General features: G+C 28.9%; 1 protein-coding gene across 1 annotated transcript in view; it reads right to left on the reverse strand.

Moving 5' to 3' along the window:
* The window catches only part of Nlg1 (Neuroligin 1), a 234,435-nt gene that overhangs the window by 24,385 nt on the left and 182,237 nt on the right, over positions 1–27,813 (reverse strand). The window contains exon 7 of the mRNA XM_065502699.1: positions 23,954–24,143. Within this exon, the coding sequence (XP_065358771.1) occupies positions 23,954–24,143 (190 nt within the window). The remainder of the gene's footprint in view (positions 1–23,953; positions 24,144–27,813) is intronic.

Consider the following 27,813-nt stretch of genomic DNA (forward strand, 5'->3'; position numbering starts at 1 on the left):
ACCACCACCAACATGTGGCAATAAAATATGTATCTTATATAGTGGAGGATAGGATCATGGATCGATCATAACAAAAGCTAGTAGAATAATTTAGATTCATATAAAACAAAATATTAATATACAAAATTTTCAGAGCAATATCAATCGTGGATCCAAAAATAAACAATGTGTAGCCTATGAGCAAAAGTGTAAAAAATACCATTTTTGGAATTTTCGCTCTAATTATTAGAAATTGCCTTTGACCTTTTGACAATTTTTTTTTTACAATTTGTTATTTAGAATGACTACTTAAAATACGTTGAAAATTTCATTGAATTTTGTTAATAAATAAAGATTTTATTACATATTTATTGAGTTTTACATTTATTCTCATCTACTTCTTTTTTTTGTTTAGATAAGTAACTTTTGGTATTACAAACCTTTTAAGTGAAAATCGCAATTCGATTCATATCTATACCACTTTAAACTCAGTACTTCAAAGGTACCAAAGGTCGAAGGTACCCTACTTTGAACCCACATAGCGCCCATTTTAATAACTTAAACTCTAATACTGCTTGGATCGGACCAGCCGTTTAGAAATGCCACATTTATTTACAAAAAATTTTGATGTGCATCACACAACAGGAATATTTTTTCATACAACTTTACCGCAATTTTTTTGATCGTTTTTTTGTTTCTAAGTTCTTTAACTCATTATCATATGGAACTTTATACGACCAGCATTAGCTCTGTGCACAACAGAATCAGAGCATTTCTATCAAAAAAGCAGTGCGACTTATTTCACGTTACCAATATCTGTTACTTAGACCATTTTTTCTTCCTGATACACGTTTACTTTCAATATCTTCCGTATACTGTTTAATGGCTTTGGAAACAGTGTGATCTTTTGCTATTTTTTGAAAGTCCATATTGGATTTTTTTTTTGAAAAGTTTTAATTACACTGTGCTACAGTGAAAATAAATTTGGTAACTTTCCTTATGTGAAAACTATGGGAAATTGTGGACCGATAGGTACCGAATTTGATACTTATTAAGAACTAACTAAGATTTCTAAACAAATTCAAATTACTTCATCCTTGGAGTAATAAATAAATGTGTGACAAATTTTAGTGAACTATATTTGTAGTTTCATTACAACGACGGACAAGCGTTGAGACATTCCTCCTGAGCAGATTGGTATTATCTAAGATGGACGTTACAAGTATATTATTGATTGTTACGAACATCAGCACAAAAGCATTTTACGATCCTCAAATTGGAAAAAATATGACTTTTTGTCCACAACTTTAAACAGTTAAATTTTACAACTCGTACATTTAACGTTCTATTAAGTCATTTTGAAAAGCTACTGTATTTAGAGTCTGCCAAAAAAATATTTGTTCTAACAAGCACAACATTCCAGTTTTAATACCAATAACAACATTCTAGTTTTAATTTCCAAACTTTCAACATAAACTATGAAAATCAAAAGCTGATACATCATCATCTCCGTGGAAAAACTTTAAATTATTTGCACTTTTCAGATTAGAAATTTTGAGTATTATTTTGAGCATTATTTTTACGGGAGAACATTTCTAAAAGTTTTTAGCTTTAAAATTGTATTTAAGGACAAAAATAAATACCTTAATTTCAACACGAATCCGCTTTAACAAACTACAATATTCATTTCAACATCAAACACATACAATTGAATTATAATATCTTTAATATTTTATATTTTTTCACTTTTAATGATGTTCGTAAAAAATGACTGTCTGCCTTAAAAAGAAAAATAATTAAAGAAATTCTAAAAATATAATGTGTAATGGTGGATTATATGAGTATTTTAAAAACACATGCTCATAATTAAATAAGTATGAATGTACATGGGAGAGTCCATAAAAAAATATACAATTGGTACTATATATGACTGTTACAATGATGTGAATGAAACTTAAACATATTATGGTTATCGCAATTATATACATAATTACAGTGGCCATAATATTGTTAAAAAACTTGTAAAAATGTTGAAATGGTTATGGTAAACATGTACAACTGTATTTTTTCTCTGCGTGCGAGTATATGAGATGCCAAAAATAATTTTCGTTGACCGATATTCATTCTTATTAATTCTTTGGAATATTTTAGATATGTGGTTAGTAACGCACTAAAAAGGAATATGTTTTAATTATGTTCTATAAAATATACGTTATTTCAGATGAACTCATCAATTTATGATCAATCGGTAAACGCCATATTATAATTAATTTTCATACTTTAGCCATATCGAGACCTTAGCGCCAAATTATCGTAAGCGACAAAACACAAATTTAACAGGAGAAGGTTTTTTCGATTATTTTGAAATTTATACATAGAATTAAAAATTTTATGATGCGATATATTATAATTTCGTTCAAGCTATTTGTCTATTTTTCAAAAATATTTATAACTTTTGACAATTAAAAATTCATGGAATACTTTATTGAAAAATATGACAAAAAATATTTTTTATTGAACTTTTGCATAGATACTAATTTTTCAAATTGAAATAAAATATTTATTTATGAATAGTTTTTAATGAAATTTCACAGTTATGTAAAATTTTTTATTTAAAATGGAAAAATAAAAACGAATTTTGAAATTTATTATCAACAATTCCCAAAAATGGAAATTTTTAGTTTTTTGGCTATAATATCCAGACAAGTGTCGGAGTTATCGGAATCCTTTACAAGATAATTAAAAGCATATTGGGCCATCTAAAATCGGTTATTACATATATTTTGATATCGAATATGCGATTTGAAAATTTTTGCCCTAAAGTTTAATTTTACATAAAAAATAGGTGTTTTTTGAATGGACGTAACAAAATTTTTTTATTTTTTTTTCATTTAAAATATTTTGTGAAAACTTAGCTTTCGGAAAGTATAAATTCCTTATACATCCTCTTAGAAATTTTTTGCGATAACTTAAAGAGAAAAAAAGTTCTATTTTCCCAAAAAATTTGCGAAAAATCGGGTTTTCAAAATTTTTTAAATTCAAATGCATATACCTTTGGACTTAGTCATTATTTTTAAACAGTTCTGTTCTTATTTGACACATACGTATGTTGTTAGTCCAATGAAGGAAAACTGGAGAAAATCGGCAAATATTTCGATACGCTGTTATCAAAAAACTGGAGTAGGTTGGGTAAAAATGTTGAAGATTTAATTTTCAAATGCGAATATCTCCTAAGCTATAAGAAACAATTGATAGCTAGGACTAGGTCTTTTGTAGCACTCGATGAAAAGATTTTATGTGTGTAATTTTTTTGAAATCTGAACACAAACGAAGAAATAGGATCATTTTAAAATGTTATATACCCGAGGTGTCCTACTTTGAGGACCCTTGGTTGCGGCCCTGGTGGGCCCATGAGGTCCAAGTTTAAAACTTAAACTCGAGAGCACTTCTTCTTTGCGCATGTGAAATTTCATTTAGAATAACCATTTAGAAGTTACAGATTTATTTCCCTCTTTTTTTTCTATACCAAAAAATGTTTAATTGACTTACGATAAAATCTTACCCCCTATAATTTTGAAGTTATTAACAATTTTGATATTCTGAGAATGCTAAAACATCAGTCGCTCCATAAAATTTTAATTTTGGTAATAAAAAAAAAAATTAGAAAATGTCGCTTACGATAATTTGGCGCTAAGGGCTCGATATTGTCACATACCTGTCACTTACAATATTGAAAAGTTAGAACTCATCTTCAGCTAAAGGGTGTTTCATTAAGCTCTTCATATATTTTTATTTAAATAAAACAAAATGTGTCTGAAATATTATCTAAAATTTGTATTCGTTTGAAAGGCCTATTGCCATTATGAATAAAGTAAAATACTGCGCAAATGTTCGCCACGTCTTCGCTGAGTGGCGCGCATCAGAAATTAAAATTTTTTTTTTTCTTGAATCTGGCGCATAAATGTGGCATGAGCTCTGTGGCAAGTATCACCGTCCTGTTGAAACCACGTACCATTGGTGTCCATTTCAGTAAATTCAGGCCAAAAGAAGTTGGGAATCTTCGATCTATAGCGCTCGCCTTTGGCGATGATGGTCTTCTCAACGTTGTGCTAAATGAAATGTTTAGCGCCAACCCATAATACAAACCATACATTAACTTTTTCGGAATGCATTACACGCTCTTCGATCTTATGTGGATTCGACAAATTTGTGTGATCACGTACTCACTCTTCCAGAAATGGCCCCAACGTAAAGTCAGAAAAGAGAGTGGAACGTTGACAGAACAGAAGATCCACAATTTTATTACTTGCTGTCAATGTTCGAAAATCTCTATTGAAAGACTCTTCATTAGATTTAAATCAAAGATGAAATTTCAGATAATACAATTTTTTTTAACCATTTTGTTATGGGTTCTCTCACATTCATATCTGTTTATCGTGGGAAATTTAAAGAATGTCATATTTATTATTTTTAATATTACACAAATATACATGTGTATACAAGCATTTATTATATTTACATGCCACATATTTTGTTTTTGCGTAAATTTATATTGAATAAATACCAGACAGCAATTGTTTCACATGAATAAAGAAATAATGAAAAATTTATAACAGCTTTTCATATTAAAGAAGCCTGCATATTTTTATTATCATTTTGTGACATCTCTTCTTTATAAATTGTTGGCTTTTGTATCGTAAAATCTTTATGTATATAGTTATTATGACGCCTACAAAGTTAGGCTTTTTTAAGATTTAGATGGTATAATATGGAGGTTTATATGGAATTCAAATACATTATTTCCATTTAAATTTGATATATTTATACATATATGTATGTTTATATTAATTTTAAAATTGTTATAACAAATTCTATATTGATTAAACTTGTCTATCTATATGGAAGCTCACATCCTTAATATACAACCGAAATTAAAAACATTCACCAACATGTGTTCATCATTGTGCTAAGCAGTTTGGTATAGAAATATTTTAACCAAAATCCAGTAGTACAATATTATAATTACTTAGTTTGTAGTTATGACTATGATTGTGGTTGCTTATTTTAGACGTAGTCAATGTATTCCATTTAGACAGTAATAATTACATACGTCTGTTATATCCCAGCAGTTAAGCAAGTAGTCAATGTATCCCTTAAGGACATTAATTGTCACTAATGTCTGATCACTTGCCTAACTCCACTTTATATATTTTGTGCATAGAGAAGTCAATTGATTACTTTGTACATCCCAGGTAATGTAGTGTGACGTCAATTGTCATTTAAGTGTCTGTAAGTAATCTAGAGTGTGGTCATTTTAAACATTTATGTTTTACTTTAAACGTTTATTTTTTACTGCAGTTTTAATGAGTAATTCGTGCAAACTGGTTTTATACAAATTGTGTTGATATAATTCTCATACAGTTTATTTTCTTTATGCCAGCCACACCCACCAGTTTGGTCAAGTTTAATAAAAATATCATCCCGAACAAATTTTAGGTAAATCGGTTGGAGTTTAGATGTGCCCTCCGAAGTTTTGAGATGCATTCAAAAGGGGGAAAATGCAATTTTATCAGTTTTTGTAAAAATTTTCCAATTTGCAATTTAATTTAAAAGAATAGAAAGGTGTAAGTAACTCTTGTTCTACTGAAACATAAAAAACAGAAATTAATTAAAAAATGCTAAAGTTATTCAAATTTCCCAGAATATTAACGTGTCCAGGCCACTAGAACAAGAAATGTAGGAACACAATTAACATATTTTGACAAATATTAAATGAAATGCATATTTTTACTTAAAATATATCCATATTTACTTGTATATGAGTTTTTGTTTTCGTAGGATACCGTTAACCTATTCGCAGGTGTTACCAAAAAATTGATTTTTTTAACGGCAGTTTCAAAACTACATTTTAAAATTTTTAAAAATTTTGTTTAACAAATTTCAGAATTTGTTTTATCATCACATTGGGATTTATTGAGAATATAATGGGAAATTTAAATATGAAAAAATTATGACAATACCCCCTATATTTTTTTCGTAACTGCTATTTAAATTTTGCGATTTTCAAGAAAAAAAACTCATTTTTTTGGCCATATTTTGGCAAATGAGCAAAATTTCCTTACTGTTATGAATTTTAAGTAAAAGCGATTCATAATATTATAATCTAGGTAATTTTAAATATAGTCTGAAAGTTTTACTAAAATCGGAAAACGTTAACCTTAAATCGTGAAGGTCAAATTTCAAATTTTTCAATATTTGGAATTTCTCATGGAAAGACAGCTAAATGTTGTATATTTTTGGGCCGATTTTGATGAAACTTGAGAAAAATATAACACGAAGTCTAGTGTTTATAATAACAGCACAAAAATTAAATTTAACCCTAAATGGCACTTGGGGTTAAAAGTCTCACTTTTAAAATCACGAAAAGTACAGTCAATATGAAACTCAAAACATCGAAAAATACTGGTATGTTTAACCTTCAAATTTACTGACGTATTGGTAGCACCCCAACACAGGGACCGGGCACAACACAACACAATTCTCAACAAAAATAATAAACACACAGTTCATTCAGTAGAATGCTAGTTTTCCACAAAATTGGTTTTTGTTGATTTATTTATTCTCATTTTTTGTTGACCCTGATTTGAAGACGCGCAAATTATTATTTTAGTCAATTAATATTTGTACCCTTCACCATGATTGGCAAGGGTATATATAAGTTTGTCATTCCCTTTTTAATTTCTACATTTCTGATTTGCGACCCCAAAAAGTATATACAGTACGAGACACAAATGTGTAAATAAATTTGGAAATATCTATAATTTGAATTTTTATGCTCAACATTTACCAATCTGACAATATTTTTTACACAATATGAAGATCATGATTAGTGAAGTATAGCAATACAAAAAAATTAATTTCAAGTAATGGCATTTAAATACCAGGATATCAAAAAGTTAAAACTGAATTACACAATTTTGTCGCATTTTCTTTAAAGTTAAATAAACTTGTTATTATTATTTAGAAAAAGAACAATTTTAATCAATTTCATTAATGACAGTTAGTTAAAACATGTTACTAGTTAACAATTTACAATTCTTTAAGGAATATTGAATATGAAGAAGATTATCACCGAAGTTGCAAATTCTGTTACCGAGCAGCTGAAAAATGGTATCTCCCATCGAAAAATATCCACCAAATTCAATATTTCTTTTAATCTGTTGAGAACATAGCGAATATATGTGGTTTGGCTTTTCCAGCACCAATTTGTGGACGGAATTCAATTCTATTGTTAAAAGATGGTCTCACTGTATAACGTCTAGTTGCATCAGGAGAAGAAAATAGTCCCCGCGAGGTACAACCAAAACTATCTTCATGCTACCAAATTAAGATCTCAAAACGTGCATCTCTTAGAGAAATCAAAAGATGTGGTTTTTATGCAATAAAGATTGTTAAAAAACCTCGTTTAACTGAAAGACACAAGTCTCTTCGACTAACATTTGTAAATTTTTTTAATAAATGGACCTTTGATGATTGGGAAAAAGTTATCTGTACAGATGAATCGAAAATTAACCATTTTAGAGCTGATGGACCAAAATATGACTACCAAAAACGAAATGCGTCATTAAAAGACCGTGATTATATGACGACTATGAAATATGGTGGTGGAATATTGCCATTTTGTGGTTGTTTTTCTGCGAAAGGTGTAGGAAAACTCCATAAAATTGGTAGTAATATGAATGCAGAAATGTATATAGACATTATCAAGACAACAGATGTGGATAGTCTGAATGATTGGCGTGGACAAATTGAAAACACTGTGATACTACAAGATAACGACAACAAACATAAGTCTAAAAAGACGCTTAATTTTTTAAAAACCGCCAAAATTACATTGCTAGATTGACTCCCACAATCTCAGAATTTAAATCCGATTGAGAATTTGGTGCGAATTCTAAAACGTCGCGTTTATAATTATCAAAATGCATTTAGAAACACAACTCAGCTCTAGGAGCGCTCCCATGATATCTAGGGATCTATAATGCAAGAAGAGTGTCGCAAACTGGTGGAGAGTATACCCTCCAGAATTCAGGCTGCCATATAAGTGTATATAATGCTATAGTAAGTTGGACCTACAATGGGTTAAAATCGGGAAAATATTTTTTAACCCTAATATTTTTGTCACAAATTTATTTTCACTAATAAATTCAAAAAGAAAATTTTAAAATTTAAAAAAAAATTTAAAAACTATTTCGAAATTTTTTTTTTATAAATTTAAAAAAAAATACTTAATTAACGGAGTTTGTCATTCCGTTTGTATTTTCTACATTATTCATTTGCGACCCCACAAAGTATATATGTCTATTCTGAATATAGCCATGTCCGTCTGTATATTGAAATCAACTTTCCGTAGCCCCCAAATAACTTACATATGTACATGATTCATACATAAATATATCGGTAATTCTTCCGGCTCGGTTGCTATTTAAAATCGACAAAAATGGCTGAGATATAAGGAAAAAACCGGGACAACCTCGATTTTTGGTCTATTTTTGATCTATATGTGTATTACTAAGTCATTATTATAGACAATATGGATATCTAATATATTTCAAAGTCCATTGCAAAGATGTATATAAGAGTATAGTAACTTGGACCTACAATGGGTCAAATATTTTTTAAACACTAATTTTTTTTCATCAAAAAATTTTTTTTTTCAACCAAAAAAAATTAAAAATATAAATTTGGAAAAAAAATGTTTAAAAAATTTTTTTAAAAAAAATTAAAAGACAATTTCGAAAATAAAATTGAAAAACAATAAAAAAAATTTTGTTTACCTAAAAATATTTAAAAAAAAAATTTTAAAGTATAATTTGGTGAAGGGTATAGACAAGCTCTCTTACTTGTTTCTTTATTTAATTAGTTTTCAAGACTACTAGTATTAATGATTCGATTTTCAAAATTCCTGTAAAGACTTTTCAGAATTATGTCCATTTTATTCTCTTTTACGATTTGCTACACATATCCCATTTTCTTTAAGTTTTTTCAAGTATACCAAGAAACTCATTACTGAGTTTCGAAAGTTAACAAATATATGTAGCTAATCTCTATAACGACCATGTCTGTATACAAATTATTTTATTTACTTTATTTTGCTTAAATAAATATTAGTAAATAAAGCCACATACAAAGTCATACATAATAATGTTTTTATTTCTTTAATTCTTGATATTTTTTTTTGGAATTTTCTTTAAATATTTACATACACTGCTGCCATAAATATGAATAAAAATATTTGTGTTATTTTAAGAGGAGTTTAAATTCCGTTTTTATTATTATGTTTTTCTTAAGATAAATTTTCATTTATGTTACTTGTTTGGCGATTTGTCTTACAATGTTACCAAAGGAAAATACAAAAAAAAAAAAACAGATAAATTATGTAGGGGCTTACAAAATATGTGTCTTTTGTTTGAGTTGCTGTTTCCTTTCGTCTGTTGCCTTTGTTGTTTTCAGCCGGAAAATTATTTCATATGTATATTGTAGGAATGTAAAAATATTTGTATGCTTTGGGTTGTTAGATATTGGATTTAAGCCAAACAAACAAATAAACTACAAAACATGAAAACGTTAAAGTTTTAACTAAAATGAAACAGAAAATAAAGCGCAACCCAAAATAAAGTTCATACGAAATGAAAATACGACAACGAGTTAGTTATACAAAACCCTAAATATACAAATAAATATGTATTTTAGTAACATTTATAAAGAAACAAAATAAATAAAAAACATTGTTGCAAAAACATTAAATATAAAGCAGAAGAGAAAAAATGTCATAGAACTTTATGAAAAGTTTTTTGTTAGAAGGTTTTTTCTATTATTTTTGTATTATTTTTTGTTGAAATCATAAAAGATGGTGTGGCATTGTTGTTAGAGGCAATGGCTAGTTTTTCTTAAACTTGCTACAAGGGAAAAGTTCAAACAACACATATGACAGAATGAAGTTCCTTGTATGTTTTGATGTAGGTGTTAGCCATGACAGAAAAACGGAATAACTAAATATTTGAGTCACGTTAGAAAGCTTAAAATTTCCACAGACACTTTTATTGCTTTTATAGTGTAAACATCATCATATTCTTTTTTATGCTGCAAAAAAAAAAAATCTCATAATATTAAAGCACAAAACTGACCAAGCGGCAATGTTTTAAATATATTTTGCATTAATTTTTATACCCTACACCACCATAGTGGAGAGTTTTTTTGTGCTCCTGTTTGCAACGCATTAGTTCACCACCAACCTTAAAGTATACCGATTGATTCAAATAAACGTTGTCTGTCCGTATATCTGTCCGTCCTGATAGATGACTGGCTGGTTGTTCATGTAAATCTTGTGCTTAAATCGCAATTTTTAAACTATTTCGATTAAACTTTGCTCATGCATTTTTTTTTGGCAAAAGACGAAGCAAATTGAAACTGGCAGAAATCCGTCTATTGTTTCACCAAGCCATTCAAATGTCTTGCCAAAAGAGGGATTTTTTGCCATAACTATCGGATTTATATACACAGAGAAAACAGATTCGTAGTGGCAACCGAATTTATTGCCAATCGAATTATTCGGTTATACACATAGAATTTTTCGGTTCTATCAAAAGAAAGTCAGCCGACAAACCTTTACAAAAAAGCCACAGCTGTAAAAATCAACTGACTGGCAACAAATTCGGTTGCTATCACGAATCTGTTTTCTCTGTGAAGGTATCCACACAAATTCCTCTACGTATAAGTTTTGTATATAAGGAACACATATTTAAAGATTTTTTTGGATCAATCCATAATTGACCATAGCTCCCACAAAAGGCCCACTTCCTAAAATCACATTAACGAGCATAATCTTTCAAAAATGTTGGTATTCGCATCACCTAATTTCATGCCAATCGGTCCATAATTAGTCATATAAGGCCCATTTCCTAGAACCATTTTAACTAGCAAAAATCTCTGGGAAAATTAGCTATCACCATAAAGTTCAACAAACATAAGTTCATATTGACATACAAGAAATCACACGGACTAATGTGATGATGAGGGGCCCAAATTATTCATAGATCATATAGGAGGCCCAATTCCGAAAATCACTTAAAGGAACATAAATCTGTACTAAAATGGGAAGGGTTAATTTCCATTTTTGTGTTGTAATGGTAGATGCTGGCCTTTATGTTATATTTTTCTCAACTTTCATTAAAATTGGCCTAAAAATATATAACATTTCGCTATCTTTCCATTAGAAATTGCAAATATTGAAAAATTTTAACTTTGACCTTCACGATTTAAGGTTAACGTTTTCCGATTTTAGTAAAACCTTTAGATTGTATTAAAAATTATCTAGACTATACCCAGTATGCAAAATGATTCGAAGTTATGTCGAAAATGAATCATTTTTTCGTAAAATTTTATCGATATCGACTTCGATATAATGTCGAGAATGTGCGTGTTTTCCTAAGTAGAGTGCAGAGCGATAAAGAGTCGAAAATTATTTATTATTCTGATTCTAATTTTTATCGATATACTATACCTTTTTCGGTATTAAAAATGTTCTAAATTGATTCGATTTCGATTAAATATATGAACAATTTCGAATACTTTATACCATCGAGCAATTTTTTCTTGAAATAATGCATATTCAATACCTTTATTATTATCCAATAATGTTGCGTTAGATGTGTTTTCATTTTCAAATGAAATAAGCTCTGCACATATTTCTGATGTTTGCTGATTATGAGATTCGAATTGTCAAAAAACAACATCAATAATTGGCTGCGCTTTTCATTTAAGACGTCTTTGATCCATTTTTCGTGTTAAACTATATTTTTATGAATATGTTATTGATAGGATAAGAAATAAAATTTTATTTTCTCACAAATTGACAAAAGAATAATATGTATGTATATGCATTTGTCCATTTTGTGCAAAAATAAAATTTGGCATTAAAAAAAAACTCGAACATTATTCGCCATTTCTATAAAATATTAAAATACGATATTCTAAAAAATGTAGATTGGATAGAGCATCATAATAAATTCATATTTTCGATTTTAATTCGAAATAAGTTCGATAAAAAGAACTGACTCGAAATGTTGCATACTGGGTAATATTCGGAATAAGTTTTAATTAAAATTCATAACAGTAAGGAAATTGGCCTCATTTGCCAAAATATGGCCAAAAAATTTGGTTTTATCGAAAATCGCAAAATTTAAATCGCAGTTACGGAAAAACTATAGGAGGTATTGACATAATATTTTCATATTTTTATTCCCTATTATATTCTAAATTAATCCCAATGCGATAAGCAAACAGTTCGGAAATTTGTTTAACAAACTTTTTAAAAATTTGAAAATGGAGTTTTCATAATTTTTTTTGGTCATACCTGCGAATAGGTTAGCGGTATTTTACGAAGACAAAAACTCATATATAAGTAAATAAGTGTATATTTTAAGTAATACTTAGCTTACACCGTCCGAAAAATAGAGACAAAATTCGTCAGACACGAACCGGATGATATTCGTCTGAAACTATAAATTTAATGGAGAAAAACTATGTTTTCATTTTTTCATTTCGTGATCCTGTGTCCTTTTTTAAGGACTTCAAAGTTTCAAAGAAGTATATTTTTCAAAAAATATTTAAAAATACTGCTGCTATTCCCACAATGACAAATTGTATGTCAAAAGAACAAGAACTGTAAGGATCAAAATATGTCAAAAATGTCCTTTAAAATGTTTATCCTTTAATATCCCTTAATATTGCCAATAAATTCCTTTTAAAAAAATAGTGCGTTAAAGACCCAAATATTCTATACTAAATGTCAAAATTTCATCCTTTATATATAAAGGACAAATTAAAATATAAAAAAGAATGTATTAGTATACAAAAAAAATGTATTAAGTGCACGTTTATAAACTACACCACCATAGTGGGAGAGGTATAATGGTTAAGGGCTATTGAGGAGGTATAATGGGTTAGGGCTGTTGTTATTTTCCCAACACCTACCTTAAAGTATACCAATATGCTCAGGATCACTTTCCGTCCGTCTGTCCGTCCATCCATGTTAACCTTGTAATCAAACTACAGGTCGCAGGTTTAAAGATAATTCGACAAAATTTGACAAAAACCTTTATATTGCCCCAAGGACAAAGACTATTGAGTTTGGTTAGAATCAGCCCATTATTTATCCTAGCCCCCATACAATTGGCCTATTTGAAAATAGTTAAGCTCTCATAAATATCTCAATTATAAACATATTCAAACCAAATTCAGCATAATTAAGTTTTATGTAAGCCGAACTCTCACGACCAAATTTCGTGACGATCGGTCAACAATATTCCATAGCTCCCATATAAGCAACATTCTCGGAAATGTCATTAACATACATAAATCTCTGAAATATGTCAGTATCCAAACAAAATTATATGTTTCATATATTCACAATTCATCCCAATAGCTCCCATATAAGGCCCACTACCGAAAATGTGTGTATTCAAATAAGATTCAATACAAATAAGTTTCATACAAAAGAAAACTCTTTATAATCATATACCCGGTGTAGGGTATCATAAGGTCGGGCTTACCCTACTATACCATTTTACTTGTTTATTAAAAAGTCTTCTTTGTTGCTTTTCACAACGGATTTTGTTATATTTTTTTCGAATGAAATATTAAAATAAAATATAAAAAATCAAATAATTCAAATTTAAAATATTTTTTAACACTTAAGTAGTTAAGATAGAAGGATGAAATTTTGCCATGTGGTATTCAATATTTGGACCTTTATCTCACTATTTTAAAAAAAAAAAATTATTGGAAATCTAAAAGAATATTCAAGGATAAAAATTTGAAAGGACATTTTTGATCCTTACAGGATAAAATAAAAATAATACGAAATATTTCACAACTCTTCTTGATCATTTGACACTAAATTTGACATAGTAGGATGATCAGATGATCTGAAAATTTTAAGTCCTTTTAAAAGGAAACAGGATCACGAAATGAAAAACTGAAAACGCAGTTTTTCTCCATTTAATTTATTGTTTCAGACGTATATTATTCGGTTCGTGTCTAATATTGAGTATCGTACGGTGTTATATTTTAATATTTCTCAAAATATGTTAAATTTGTTTATTTCTTGTTCTAGTGCTCAGGCCACACGTCAATGGCCTGGGGAATTTTTAGTAACTTTAAAATGTTATAACCAATTTTTGTTTTTTATATCTCATTAGAACGATAATTACATACACATTTGGATTCTTTGACAAAAGTAATTACTAAACAATAAAATTTTTTCAAAAACTGAACAAATTTAATTTTTTCGCCTTATAAATTCACTTTAAAACTTTAGCGTGGTACAGGCTTCCATACAATCTTGGAGGACTCTAATGGCCATATTACAAAATTCACAAATTATTGAAATTCTAATAGAATAATGCTTTACTCATATACCAAAGTATTATATGCTTTTGCTTTTCTTTTTGTTTTTCACAAAAAATGTTAATAAATTTCAGAGGCATTTTTTGAGGAATAATTGGACAGAAGTCATACAAATTAAAGTTGAATTTGCAGACAAAAAACTTTTTTGTATAAGAATTAAATAAGCCATTTTTTATAATTATGATTTTCTCAATAACCTTGATACTTTGAAAATAACTGTAAGAAATTAATCTTTTAATAATGATTTGATATTATAATATTGCAATTACAAAGAAAGCAATTATATTAATTACTAAGTATTATACTTTATTACTGTGGCATGTGTGAAATTAAAAAAATAAACATTTAAATTATTGTTTGTTTAGCAAATATTTTTAATTTTAGTTCATAGAAATCACTAATTATATTTTAGGAAATATAATCTATTACAAACCATAACATATGTCCAGTTCGGGAGTGGGTCTGTACGGTTCTGGTTCTAGTACTTTACATAAAGAAGACCTGTTACTTTAATATGAAATTGTCATTGACAGTAGGGAAAATGTCGATAAAAAGTTCATATTTCTTAATACAATAGAAAAAGGCATGTTTTAGAATAGATTCTACTACGACATATCAAACAAATAATTCTCGAGGCGCCCAAATTTCAGAAAAAGTAAAGTCTTTTTTATTACCTACTAAGAAAAAGTAAATTTTTTGACTTTTTCTGAAATTTGAGCGCCTAGAAAATGATTTGTTTGATATCTCGTCGTGGAAATTTTTTTTCCTCATGTCACAATCTATCTGCAAATTGATGGCACAATATCGATTGCTAAATCGACCCATCCTAATATATAATTCACAATGATAACAAGTTAATTGAAATTATATTAATCAATTATAACATATTGTATTACTCAGAAAAGTATTTTTTTATCAGAAATAGGGTAAAAGTATTGATAACCTTTTAATTCCTATAAATAAAATGGATTCTTTTAATCTCTATAATTAAAAATCTATTGTCGTTTGTTGGTAATTGCATCAGTTGAGAACGGCCAGACCGATTTAGACAATTTTTTTTTATAAAGACTCAAAATATCCAAATTTGCTAATAACTTGTCCAATAAGCGTTTAATCAAGAAAAGGAGCTCGATCTGTGATCACTCATATTTCTGACCAAAAATCGATTTTTTATATAAAAACTCAAAATATCTAAATTCGCTAATATCTTGACCATTGAGCATTTAATCAAAAAAAGCAGTGCGATCTGTGATCACTCATATTTCTGACCCAAAATCTATTTTTTATATAAATACTCAAAATATCTAAATTCGCTAATAAATTGGCCAATAAGCGTTTAATCAAGAAAAGGAGCTCGATCTGTGATCACTCATATTTCTGACCCAAAATCGATTTTTTATATAAAAACTCAAAATATCTAAATTCGCTAATAACTCGGCCAATAAGCGTTTAACCAAGAAAAAGACCTCGATTTGTGATCACTCATATTTCTGACCAAAAATCAATTTATTATATAAAAACTCAAAATATCCAAATTCGCTAATAACTTGGCCAATAAGCGTTGAATCAAGAAAAGGAGCTCGATCTGTGATCACTCATATTTCCGACCAAAAATCGATTTTTTATATAAAAACTCAAAATATCTAAATTTGCTAATAACTTGGCCAATGAACATTTAATCAAAAAAAGCAGCTCGGCCTGTGATCATTCATATTTCTGCCCAAAAATCGATTTTTTATATAAAAACTCAAAATACCTCAATTCGGTAATAACTTGGCCAATAACCGTTTAATCAAGAAAGAGGCCTCGATCTGTGATCACCCTTATTTCTGACCAAAAATCGATTTTTTATATAAAAACTCAAAATATCTAAATTCGCTAATAACTTGGCCAATAAGCGTTTAATCAAGAAAAGGACCTCGATCTGTGATCACTCATATTTCGTAGCAAAAATCGATTTTTTATATAAAAACTCAAAATATCGAAATTCGCTAATAACATGCCCAATAACCGTTTAATAATGAAAAAGACCTCGATCTGTGATCACTCATATTTCTGACCAACAATTGATTTTTTATATAAAAACTCAAAATATCCAAATTCGCTAATAACTTGGCCAATGAGCATTTAATCAAAAAAAGCAGCTCGATTTGTGATCACTCATATTTCCGACCAAAAATTGATTTTTTATATAAAAACTCAAAATATCCAAATTCTCTAATAACTCGGCCAATAAGCGTTTAATCAAGAAAAAGACCTCGATCTGTGATCACTCATATATTTCTGAACAAAAATCGATTTTTTATATAAAAACTCAAAATATCTAAATTGGCTAATAACTTGGCCAATAAGCGTGTAATCAAGGAAAGGAGCTCGATCTGTGATCACTCATATTTCTGACCAAAAATCGATTTTTTATATAAAAACTCAAAATATCCAAATTCGCTAATAACTTGGCCAATAAGCGTTGAATCAAGAAAAGCAGCTCGATCTGAGATCACTCATATTCCGCAAAAGTTTTTACATAAATAAAAATACTCAAAATATCTAAATTCGCTAATAACTTTTCCAATAAGCGTTTAATCAAGAAAAGCAGCTCGATCTGTGATCACTCATATTTCTGACCAAAAATCGATTTTTTATATAAAAACTCAAAATATCCAAATTCTCTAATAACTTGGCCAATAAGCGTTTAATCAAAAAAAAGCAGCTCGATCTGTGATCGCTCTTATTTCTGACCAAAGATAGATTTTTTATATACAAACTCAAAATATCTAAATTCGCTAATAACTTGGCCAATAAGCGTTTAATCAAGAAAAGGAGCTCGATCTGTGATTACTCATTTTTCAGACCAAAAATCGATTTTTTATATAAAAACTCAAAATATCTAAATTCGCTAATAACTTGGACAATAAGCGTTGAATCAAGAAAAGGAGCTCGATCTGTGATCACTCATATTTCTGACCATATAAAAACTCAATATATCCAAATTGGCTAATAACTTGACCAATAAGCGTTGAATCAAGAAAAGGAAATCTATCTGTGATTACTCATTTTTCAGACCAAAATTCGATTACTTATATAATAACTCAAAATATGTACATTGATCTACATGTATTCTGTTGTTGCAAGACTTAGGTTTTTGACAACAAACTTAGGTTCTTTGTCTCTCAGTAGCGCTTCTATGTATATTTTATTCTATGTCCTATATGAATAAAAATTATCATTCAATAATACGTTTTTTTTTTCTTTTTTAATTTTTACCCTTTTCAAACCGCTTCTCACAAGTTTACAAATCGATCACAAGCTTTTTTTTAACTTGGACAGGACAACGTCTGTCGGGTCAGCTAGTTACAAATAAAAGCGCCAAGTAGTTTTAAAATTGTAACAACTCATTATTTATTCAAACAATTCAAATAGTCGATGTTTTTAATACACAGGATATACTAGCTTACTCTCAACTCGTTCTTAATATTTATATACACAGCGCCATCTTTTAGAGGTCTCATGAATAATCTAACCAAAAAAACTAGATCAACTTTAAAGCTGCTTCACAGTTAATATTGTCATACTTGGTGGATTTCCATGTACTTATTATTAGAGAATATGAAAATGATCTTAAGTAAACTGGTATACTTTACGGTGGGGACAACATTTCAATATTCCAATAGAAGAAAATATATTGTAACTAATACAAATCAGCATTGCTAGTATTTTTTTATCAGTAAACATTTAAATATTTCTTAATGAAACATTGAAGATGATTTAGTAATATCGTAAATTTTCTACCAGTTCTCCTTCTATCATATCATGTTTGCTTTAACCATAAAATAACTGCACAAAAGCATATTTCTTATAATATAACCAATGGAGTCACTCAAGTTTTATAATCCTCCATCATATATGCCAGGGGATATATACATTAATTCTTATTTACTCTTATGTGACTACATTTATGCATTTTAATTGAAAATATGAAAAAATCAACATCGCAACAGTCTTAAAATCAACATTAATACATGAAATGTTTCTCATGTCTGAATACCTTTTGAATATTTTGTAACTTCATTGTTTGCATTTTAATTATTTATTTAACAAACGCACATGACTAATAAGCGGTTAAAGGGAACACAAAATTGTAACAAAAAATATGTTAATACTTTGCTAACCGCAAGTAAAATACCTTGACGTGGAAGTTATTAAGGGGAAATAAACCAGCTTAATTAAATTATGGAGAATATTAAAGGCTTACAAACAATGAGTGAAAAAGATAAAACAAACATAAATGAATAATCATTAAATGACACATAATTTTTGTAATAAAATTAAGAATTAAAACAGAACATTCTTAATAAGCCTGTATTATTAAATAATGAATTAATGATGCATAATTTATAAAGTTTTCTTTATTATGTTGACTGCTACTCGTACCACTTGGCGTATGAGTAATATGTCACATTGATGAATTTGCCCAACTGTGTCTATCTCAGCGTATGAGCAATATTTTGTAGTTGTCTTTTCTTTAACACGCGTGTGCTGCTGTAATTAAATGAAACGCCATAAAAAATGGTATTTTTCCCAGAATATAAAACTTTAAGCAACAAAAAAGTAAAAGAAAAATTCCAAACAAATGTAACATTTGTTCTTGTCTGTCACTGTTTAATTCTATTTTAAGAGGTCACGTTTTATGGCTGCTTGACCAATATGTAAGTTCTGGAGAAAGAAAATATATATATGTATATATATAAAATTCCAACCAATAAATACTTTGAGCTGTTAAAAAAATTCTTTAATTGCAAATATTTGTGTGCTTCTCATGTGTTCGCAATCATTTTCCCATTTTGATACGTCTTCAAGTAAATAGTTTGTGTTTGTTGTTGAGTTTTTAAGCACGATTAAATACAGGTTGGCAATTGTTTCTGCTTCAAAGACGTTTAAGTACAATTTAATGAAATGTGAAATGTATTTAAGATTTGCCGAGAGGTGGAGTATTAATGATGTGCTTTATCTTTAAGATATACATTAATTTAATAATTCTATTGTAAATTAATAATTAAATTTTGTCTGTATATGATTACATTTTTCAAATATAAGTTTATTTATAGGATCTCTGGTTTATTTTAAACAAGTTTATCTACTTTTTCGCTGTACAAAAATTCTGTAAAAAATTCGAGTAAGAACTTACCAAAATTAGTAGTTGAAATTTCGGTTAAATATATTTATATTGAATATATATAGAAATAAATTATATTGGAGAGTGTCAATATAAAAGATTTGAGTAAAATTAAAGTTTCCAAGATAACCGAGACTATATATTTTATTTACTCGTATTGAAATGTATGTCTTAGAAATGCGGGATTTACAAAAAATTGCCATCATTTGACTTAAAAATTATTTTGAAAAGGCGTGGTGGACCAATTTTCATCTTACACCCTTAACGGTATGGCAAGGTACCCGGGTACCTTCATATATTAAATATCAAAAAATGATTATTGCAAGTATATTTTTAGTGAAATTTTACTAAAATAAAATTAAAGAAAGTCGTTATGAATATTTTAGATTAAAACTTTTATTTGCTGAAGGCAAAACAAACTAATATATGCATATTGGACAGTTTGCTGAATGCTCATTACAAATCGGTTTGGAACATCTGGTGCAAGCTTTACGTGTTTTTATTTGCTTCAAGTTGCGAGCTTACGTGACTACTCCCTACTACGACCAGTTTTATTATTTTTTGCAAACCGGAAACTTCAAAACCATTCCCAAGCATACTCTATATTGCATATTTGACTCATAATTGGGAGATAAGTTTTGGGTTCTAATGCGTTGATGAATGTTTTGCTTGAACAGTTCAAAGCTTAGCTCTTTCAAAAATTGTCTGGAACAATCTGTGGAACGCAATTGTGTATGGTTTTCCATATTTATGACATAAGATGCTTATGCTGCTACATCTATAGCATTATAAAATAATGATTGTGACCATCGATTTATTCTGCGTTTGCATGAATATTCGCATATTATTAAATCCTCCTTTGGTTTTGGTGTAATATGTAATAATTTCAGGTTTAGCAGCAAAACTATATTATGCATTAGGCTTTGCAGGTAGGTTTCCACAACTCTGTGGAAACCTACACACTTGCCGTCCACAAATCAAATTATGGACGCAAGCATGAATAAAAATTCCTATAAAAGCATTTAATTCTTCTTCACGGAATGGCTCAAATTTTTAATTTTCTTTGCTGTTCTGTCTATTTTTGTGTTCTAGTCGTTCACTATTTACAAAATATTAAAAATTTAATGAAAATTAAGATCTATTGTAAGTCTCAGAGTTATTTTCAGTCATTATGCAGATATTTTCGAAAAAAATATCTAGTTTCCAGTACTATTTCCATATAGGTACCCGGGTACCTTGCAATGCTGTTAAAGGTGTTATTTTTGCCGTTCACATAAGGGTTAAAATTTTTCTTTTAGAAATAGTTTTTTAATTTTTTTTAAAAAAAGTTTTTACCAAATTTTTTTTTTAATTCTTAAAAAATTTTTTTGCAAAAATAATTTATGACAAATAAAATTTTTGATGAAAAAAAAATTCGGGTTAAAAAATATTTTTCCATATTTTGACCCATTGTAGGTCCAATTTACTATAGCTTTATATACATCGTTGCAATGGACTTTAAAATATCTATCATCAGATATCCATATTGTCTATATTAATGACTTAGTAATCCAGATATACATAGATCAAAAATAGGCCAAAAATCGATTTTTTCTCGGTTTTTTCCTTATATCTCAGCCATTTGTGGGCCGATTTGAAACAACAACCGAGCCGGAAGAATTCCCGACATATTTATGTATGAATCATGTATGTAAGTTACATTCAGCCGGACAGACGGACATGGCTATATCGACTTCGCTATCTATAACGATTCAGAATATATTACATTGCGGGGTCGCAAATGAAAAATGTAGAAATTACAAACGGAATGACAAACTTATATGTATATACCCTTGCCACTTATGGCGAAGGGTATAAAAATTTTGGTAAAAAATTTTTTTTTTTGGAAAAAAATAGTTTTTAAACATTTTTTTTTGATGTCATTAGCGGTGTAGTGTAAAAATTTGGTTTTACTGATTCCTGGAAAATTTCATTAAAATTGGCCCACCCCTTAAAATTGTGTACCCTAAACCACCATAGTGGAGAGGGTATATCGGATTTGTCCAAATGTTTTTAGCCAAAAAACAATTAGTCTAACCCATTTTAAAGTATTCAGATCGACTTAAAATCACTTTGTGAGTCGATTAGAAGATGTCCGTCCATCTGTCTGCCTGGCTGGCTAGCTGGCAGGATATGTAAACTTTGTGCGCAAAGTACAGGTCTGAATTTTGAAGATATTTCGATAAAATTTGGTACATATAATTGTTTTCGGCCCAAGGACGATGCTTATTGAAACTAGATGAAATCGGTCCGTTATTCCACCTAGTCCCATACAAATGTCTTCCTGAAATTGGACTTTATCGGTCATAAATGGTTTATTTATATATGTATCTCCACAAATTCCGCTCCAAATAAGTTTTATATATCAAAATTCATGTCACCAAATTTTGTTACGATTGGTCCATAATTAGTCATAGCTCCCATATAAGGCCCACTTCCGAAAATCACTCACGAATATAAATTAATGAAATTTAAAAAAAAAAATTCCGAATTACTTAGTGTAGGCTATTATATGGTCGGTCTTGACCAACCAAACTTTCTTACTTCTTATATATACGTCATTTTGAAGGGTACATATTTGCAATTTATTCTTACTTAGGTATTGAATATACATATTTGAAATAACAAAATTTTTTTTGCTTCGAAAATGTCGAAGGTCTTCTGTAGAAAGTGTTGCTTTACTACTTTATGGTGTATGTGTTTTATCATTTTGAACGTGAGATTGATGGTTTGTTCTGTGGTGATTTTGACACGGCTGACAAAGCTCGTCTAGACCAGCCAAAAAAGTTTGAAGACTAAAAATTTTAGGCATTACTCCAAGAAGATTATTGTCTAACTCAACAAGAGTTTCCAAAATCATTGGGAGCTACACAACTGATTCGTTTTAGACGGGAATTTTCCTAAAAACTTCCAGAATATGCGGCCAGACATAAAGCCATGACAACTATCGGCCAGATTATGCAATACCTGTTAAAAACTATGTAGAGTGAAGTGGTACTAATTTTTTCGATCGATGCTGTACTCTATCTCTGGGAGAGAGAGAGAGTACTGCAACAGAGTATCCGATATTGGCTTGATTGGTTCTTGGCCTCAAAAGATGAGCAATTATTTTGGCTTGGTATCCATATGTTGCCAGAAAGATGGGAAAAGGTCAAAGCTAACAATGGCTAATAATTTGAATAAATTCATATTGTACAAATGTTTCGAAATAAAAACTAAAAATTTCAAAAACTCCCGAATTTTTAAGACATCCACATTTGTATACCTGATATGATTTTTTTTAATAGCTATTGAATGGAGACACAACCCACCAGTTAAGCAAGAAGTAAATGTATCACTTATAGACAGTAATTACCATTAACGTCTGATCACGAATGTGGTCTTTGAAGTGTAGAGAAGAGACAGTTGGTTACTTTATACATCCCACGTAATCTTGCGTGAAGTCAGTTGTCACTTAAGTGTCTCTTTTTTACAATTATTCGGTTATTAGACTGTCGATTAGATGTCTTGTTTGCATTGACTTTTTTGGAGCAGCTGATTGTAATTCAAAAGCTACTTGAGACAGGCACATGTTAAAATAACTAGTCTCGTAGCTAGTTATGTAATAGTTATAAAAACGTGAATTTTTGTTCAAATTTCAATTATTTCGCGAACTCGAAAATTTATAGATGTTTTTACCCGTGCAATAATATTTAAATAAAATCTATGGAAAATGGAGAAGACATTTTTTGTGATATGCTTTGTTCAAGAACAAATTATTTTTTTTTTCATTTTGATACATAAATAACACTAATCATCTGAATTCAGTTTCTGCCATTTTTGAAATTTATTAAGTTTCTATATATAAGGCTGTGACGAAATATTTATAGTAATATTTATTTTATATACTTTGAACTAAGAGCTTCTTAATGTTAACGAATAAATATTTATAAGCGAGAAAACAAAAGCAAAAAATAAACATTTTTTTAAACTCATGGTGAGAAACACACCAACATTATTCATTATCTCCTTTTTAACCCCAATTACATACTCTGAATAACTACTAATGCTGAAAGGTACAATAAATATTGATTTAATTAAAGCAGCTTGATACTAGCAACAGCTTAATATCCGTGATGCACACCTTTAAACAACTCTGCGCATTATTTCCAATAGCAACTACAAATTTAAAACCAATTAACCTTAATAGACAACACTTGTGTAGTTGACACGTTTCTCAATCAAACAAAAAAAAAACAAGCAAAAATCCAAACGCTTTTTCCAATAATCCAAAACAACCATATCTATACTTACACTGGCATGTGGTCCACCAAAACTATTGTGTCCAAAAACATACATATAATTATGTCGATTCACGTCAGCGTGAAATAAACCTGTCTGCATTAGTGGTCCAACAACACGTGCATCTGATAAAATATCTAAAACGACATCACGATGTTCCATATTGGTAGCCTTAATAGGATTGTTGTACATTTCACTATATCTGCAAAAACAAAAAAAGAAAAGAGTGTGAGCAAAAAAAAAAAATCACAATGAAATATGGATAGAAATATAAAATATAGTGTGTGTTATAAAAAATATATCACAAAAACAATTTGTTAAAGCAAATTTTAAAAAAATAAAATAAAGAAATCTCACATAGAAACCATGACACAGAAAAGATAAAAGAACTTTTAATAACAGATCTAAAACCATTATAGTATTTTTTTATACAAACACTTACAACTTCTATATATACCTAAGGATGATATGTATATTAGGGTGGTCCAAGGTTTAAAATCCTTCTCTGTGTTTTAAACAACCAAAATCGGCTCAAAGTAGCAATATTAAAAAAAAAGGCACCTTTGTCCGGCCAAAAGTCGAACAAACAAGTTTTTAGTTGGGGGTTTTTTGTCATTGAGTTGGTTAAAGAAATACTCTAGGAGAAAATTCATAATTTCAGTTTGAATGAGGCCTTCACACGAATGGCACACTACCGTAGGAAAGATCGACTAGTAGGAGTTTCAGTTAAACACGTATCAAAGTTTATGTAATCAAGCAAATCAAACGAAACTAAATGGATTCTACAGATGAAGATAAAAACAATACGTAAAATCAAAATCTGAATGTAAATTTCTAAATAGTAAAGTGTTAGAAAGTGATATGTAAGGACTATTTTTTTATTTTTAATTTGTTAAACAAAATTGATGTGATTGAGTGAAATTTTTTTTCCTGCTTTTTCCTGCTCTCTAAACTATTCGAAATAATAAGTCAAAGTATTATTTAGCAAATAAAATAAAATTCAGCTGCACGTATTTGCAAGTTGCTCTACGTTCGGCAAAAAAAAAATAAATTTTTTTTATTTTGAAAAAATACTTACTAGAGGGTTTACGGCGCATTTTTTTTTGCTTGTAAGGTGGTACGCTTTAATGTACATGAAATAACATAAAATACAACACCACACTTATATATATAAATATACAGTAAACTCTCGAAAATGTGAACTAAGGTAGAGATACACAAATACCTATGCATGTATTTGTTGAATGCACTCTAACATCGCCATATTGCATTTCACCATTGTAAATTTGTTAATTTTTAATAAATGTTCAATTATATACCCTAATAATATCAAAACAAAAACTTTTAATTAAGTAGCAAATACATTTAATTTTTTTTTCGTATGAAATGGCGCCATATTGAATTTGCTAATTCTGATAACGGATTCGTAAAACCCCCAAAAACCCCCATATACAAACCCCGGACAAAGGTGGCTTTGGCCGCACTGAATTTTTTTTTTTACAGTGGGTCAAAGTTTTATTTTTTGATCGAAGGTAGCATTATAATAACTGAAAAAAATGTCTAAGAGAATTCTTATTATCACAGTTTTATTGTGGAATTTTATGAAGGTCATTTTCGTGGAAGATCTTAACCCTGTAGTTCCTCTCTTTAGGGGTCAATTTGATACTTTTTCGAGAAAATCAAAAAAAGTCCTTTCACAAAGGACATTTAAGAATTAATTTTTGCCGCAAAATTTGCCACCAAAGATACAAAACTTGTAAATAAAGCCCTTTACGCTTAATCAGCAAAATTATACGCCATCAGGGGCTCCCTTTTTTAAAAAATATCTCAAAAAATCAAGTATGATCCGAATGAGCAGAAATTTAAAATATAAATAGTCCATAAGGAGATCTATATAAAAAATATATATATATATATATAAGTTAGCTCTTTTAATTCAAGAGATATTTAGGTTTATTTATTTTTTTAATTCTGCTCGAACGTTTTTTGGTTTTTTAGATATTGCGGGCCTACGGAGGTTCGATTTTTTTTAAATATCATCTATATTTGCGATAAATTGAAATAACTTACTAACAGTTATCTCGACGCTATAAAAAGTTACATGTATCATAAGTTGGAGCTTGAAAAAAATGGGCGTATTTTTAAGAAAATTTTTTCAAAAACAAATTCAGCATGGAGAAAATTTTACAATTTTTCAAAAGGGAGCAAGGTTTGTGGAGCTCCTGGTGAATAAATATAAAATTTTTGTATATGTAGTTGGTATTGGTGTAAACTCTAGGACTTGAAGCGTAATAGTTTTGTGAAATGAAATAATCTTATGAATTTTTCGGACGTAATTTACCTTTAGAAACTAAAATATAAAATTTTAGTTAATGTAAAATTTTAACCGTTGGAGATATTACAACAAAGTTTGGAAATAGCGTAGATCCAAGTGTCGTTAAATGAATGGAATTCTAATTTTTGACACTTTTTATTTTGAAATACCAAAATTCCTCAAACGGGGAAAATGTGTTCCAAAAACTGAGTTTTTTAGAAAAGATCCTACTGCGACGTAGCTTACTATGAGATAGTAAAATAAATTTGTTAATATTTAAATAAGATATTGGGCTATACAAGCATGGAGCTTTTTCGAGGATCGGTGCTTTGCCTTTTTAGAATTTTTTACTCAAACTATTTTTTTTTTTAAATTGGAAAAGTTTGCATAGGTCTGGAACACAAAAAATAACAAAAATATGTTTTCAATTACGAAAATTATCTATTCAATAATTTTTGTATTTGAAATTCAACCAATAACGAAAATTGTATATTCAATTGTCAAAATAATCAAATTCAAAACTCAAAATTCAATAGAAAATATCAAGAAATTTTGTTTTTGAGCAAATGAATACTTGATTTAATTATGAAATAAATGAAACCAGTTCAATATGTGACAAATATTTGAATTGAAACGGTTTAAGAAATAGTTTTTTCTGTGCAGGTACACTTTTGTGAAATTTTCAATAATTTTAAATTTAAAAAGTCTGTGATTAGATAGACATCTGAAAAACATAATAACTGTGGGAAATTTCGTCCGTTTTGGAATGGATCCTCACACTTACTGGGTATTTGATTTTAAGATGACTCAGAACAATTTCGGACCTCGGATGAAACTGAAATCGAAAAAGTCCAATAAAAGGACCACCCTAATGTGTATGCATGAAAAATCCTGAATTTGTTAGCACATTGTTTGCATGTATGATGTGTGTGTGTTTTAAATGTGTAAGTAATTGAAATTTAAATATTAAATTTTAAACACTTTATACAATACAGATAAATGTATTAATATTCTCTTTAAGTGTTAGATTTTTTCACTTTATTATGTGCATATAAATGTATTTATGTCTATATATTACATATATTTACAGTAGACCTGCTCTTAAATAATTTTGCATTGATCGGTTGTAGTTATAATCTTTAGTACATATGAAAGAATAGTCCAGGCACCGGAATTCGCAATACAATATTTAATAATTAAAAAACAAAATTGATTTTTTTCAACAAATTTCCAGCTACTAATCGATATCCGATGTTTTCACAACATAGCGAAAAAAAAATTATCTTAAAAATGTTATTTTTAACGAAGGACCATCTTAATAAACACATATGTGTATTTGAGTTTGTACTTTTACACTCAAAGTGTTTTTATATGCTTTTCTCCTTTTTAAAAAATATCTCAAAAAATCAAGTATGATCCGAATGAGCAGAAATTTAAAATATAAATAGTCCATAAGGAGATCTATATAAAAAATATATATATATATATATAAGTTAGCTCTTTTAATTCAAGAGATATTTAGGTTTATTTATTTTTTTAATTCTGCTCGAACGTTTTT

The sequence above is a fragment of the Calliphora vicina genome, chromosome 1, assembly GCF_958450345.1.
Source record: "Calliphora vicina chromosome 1, idCalVici1.1, whole genome shotgun sequence".
Taxonomy (NCBI): domain Eukaryota; kingdom Metazoa; phylum Arthropoda; class Insecta; order Diptera; family Calliphoridae; genus Calliphora; species Calliphora vicina.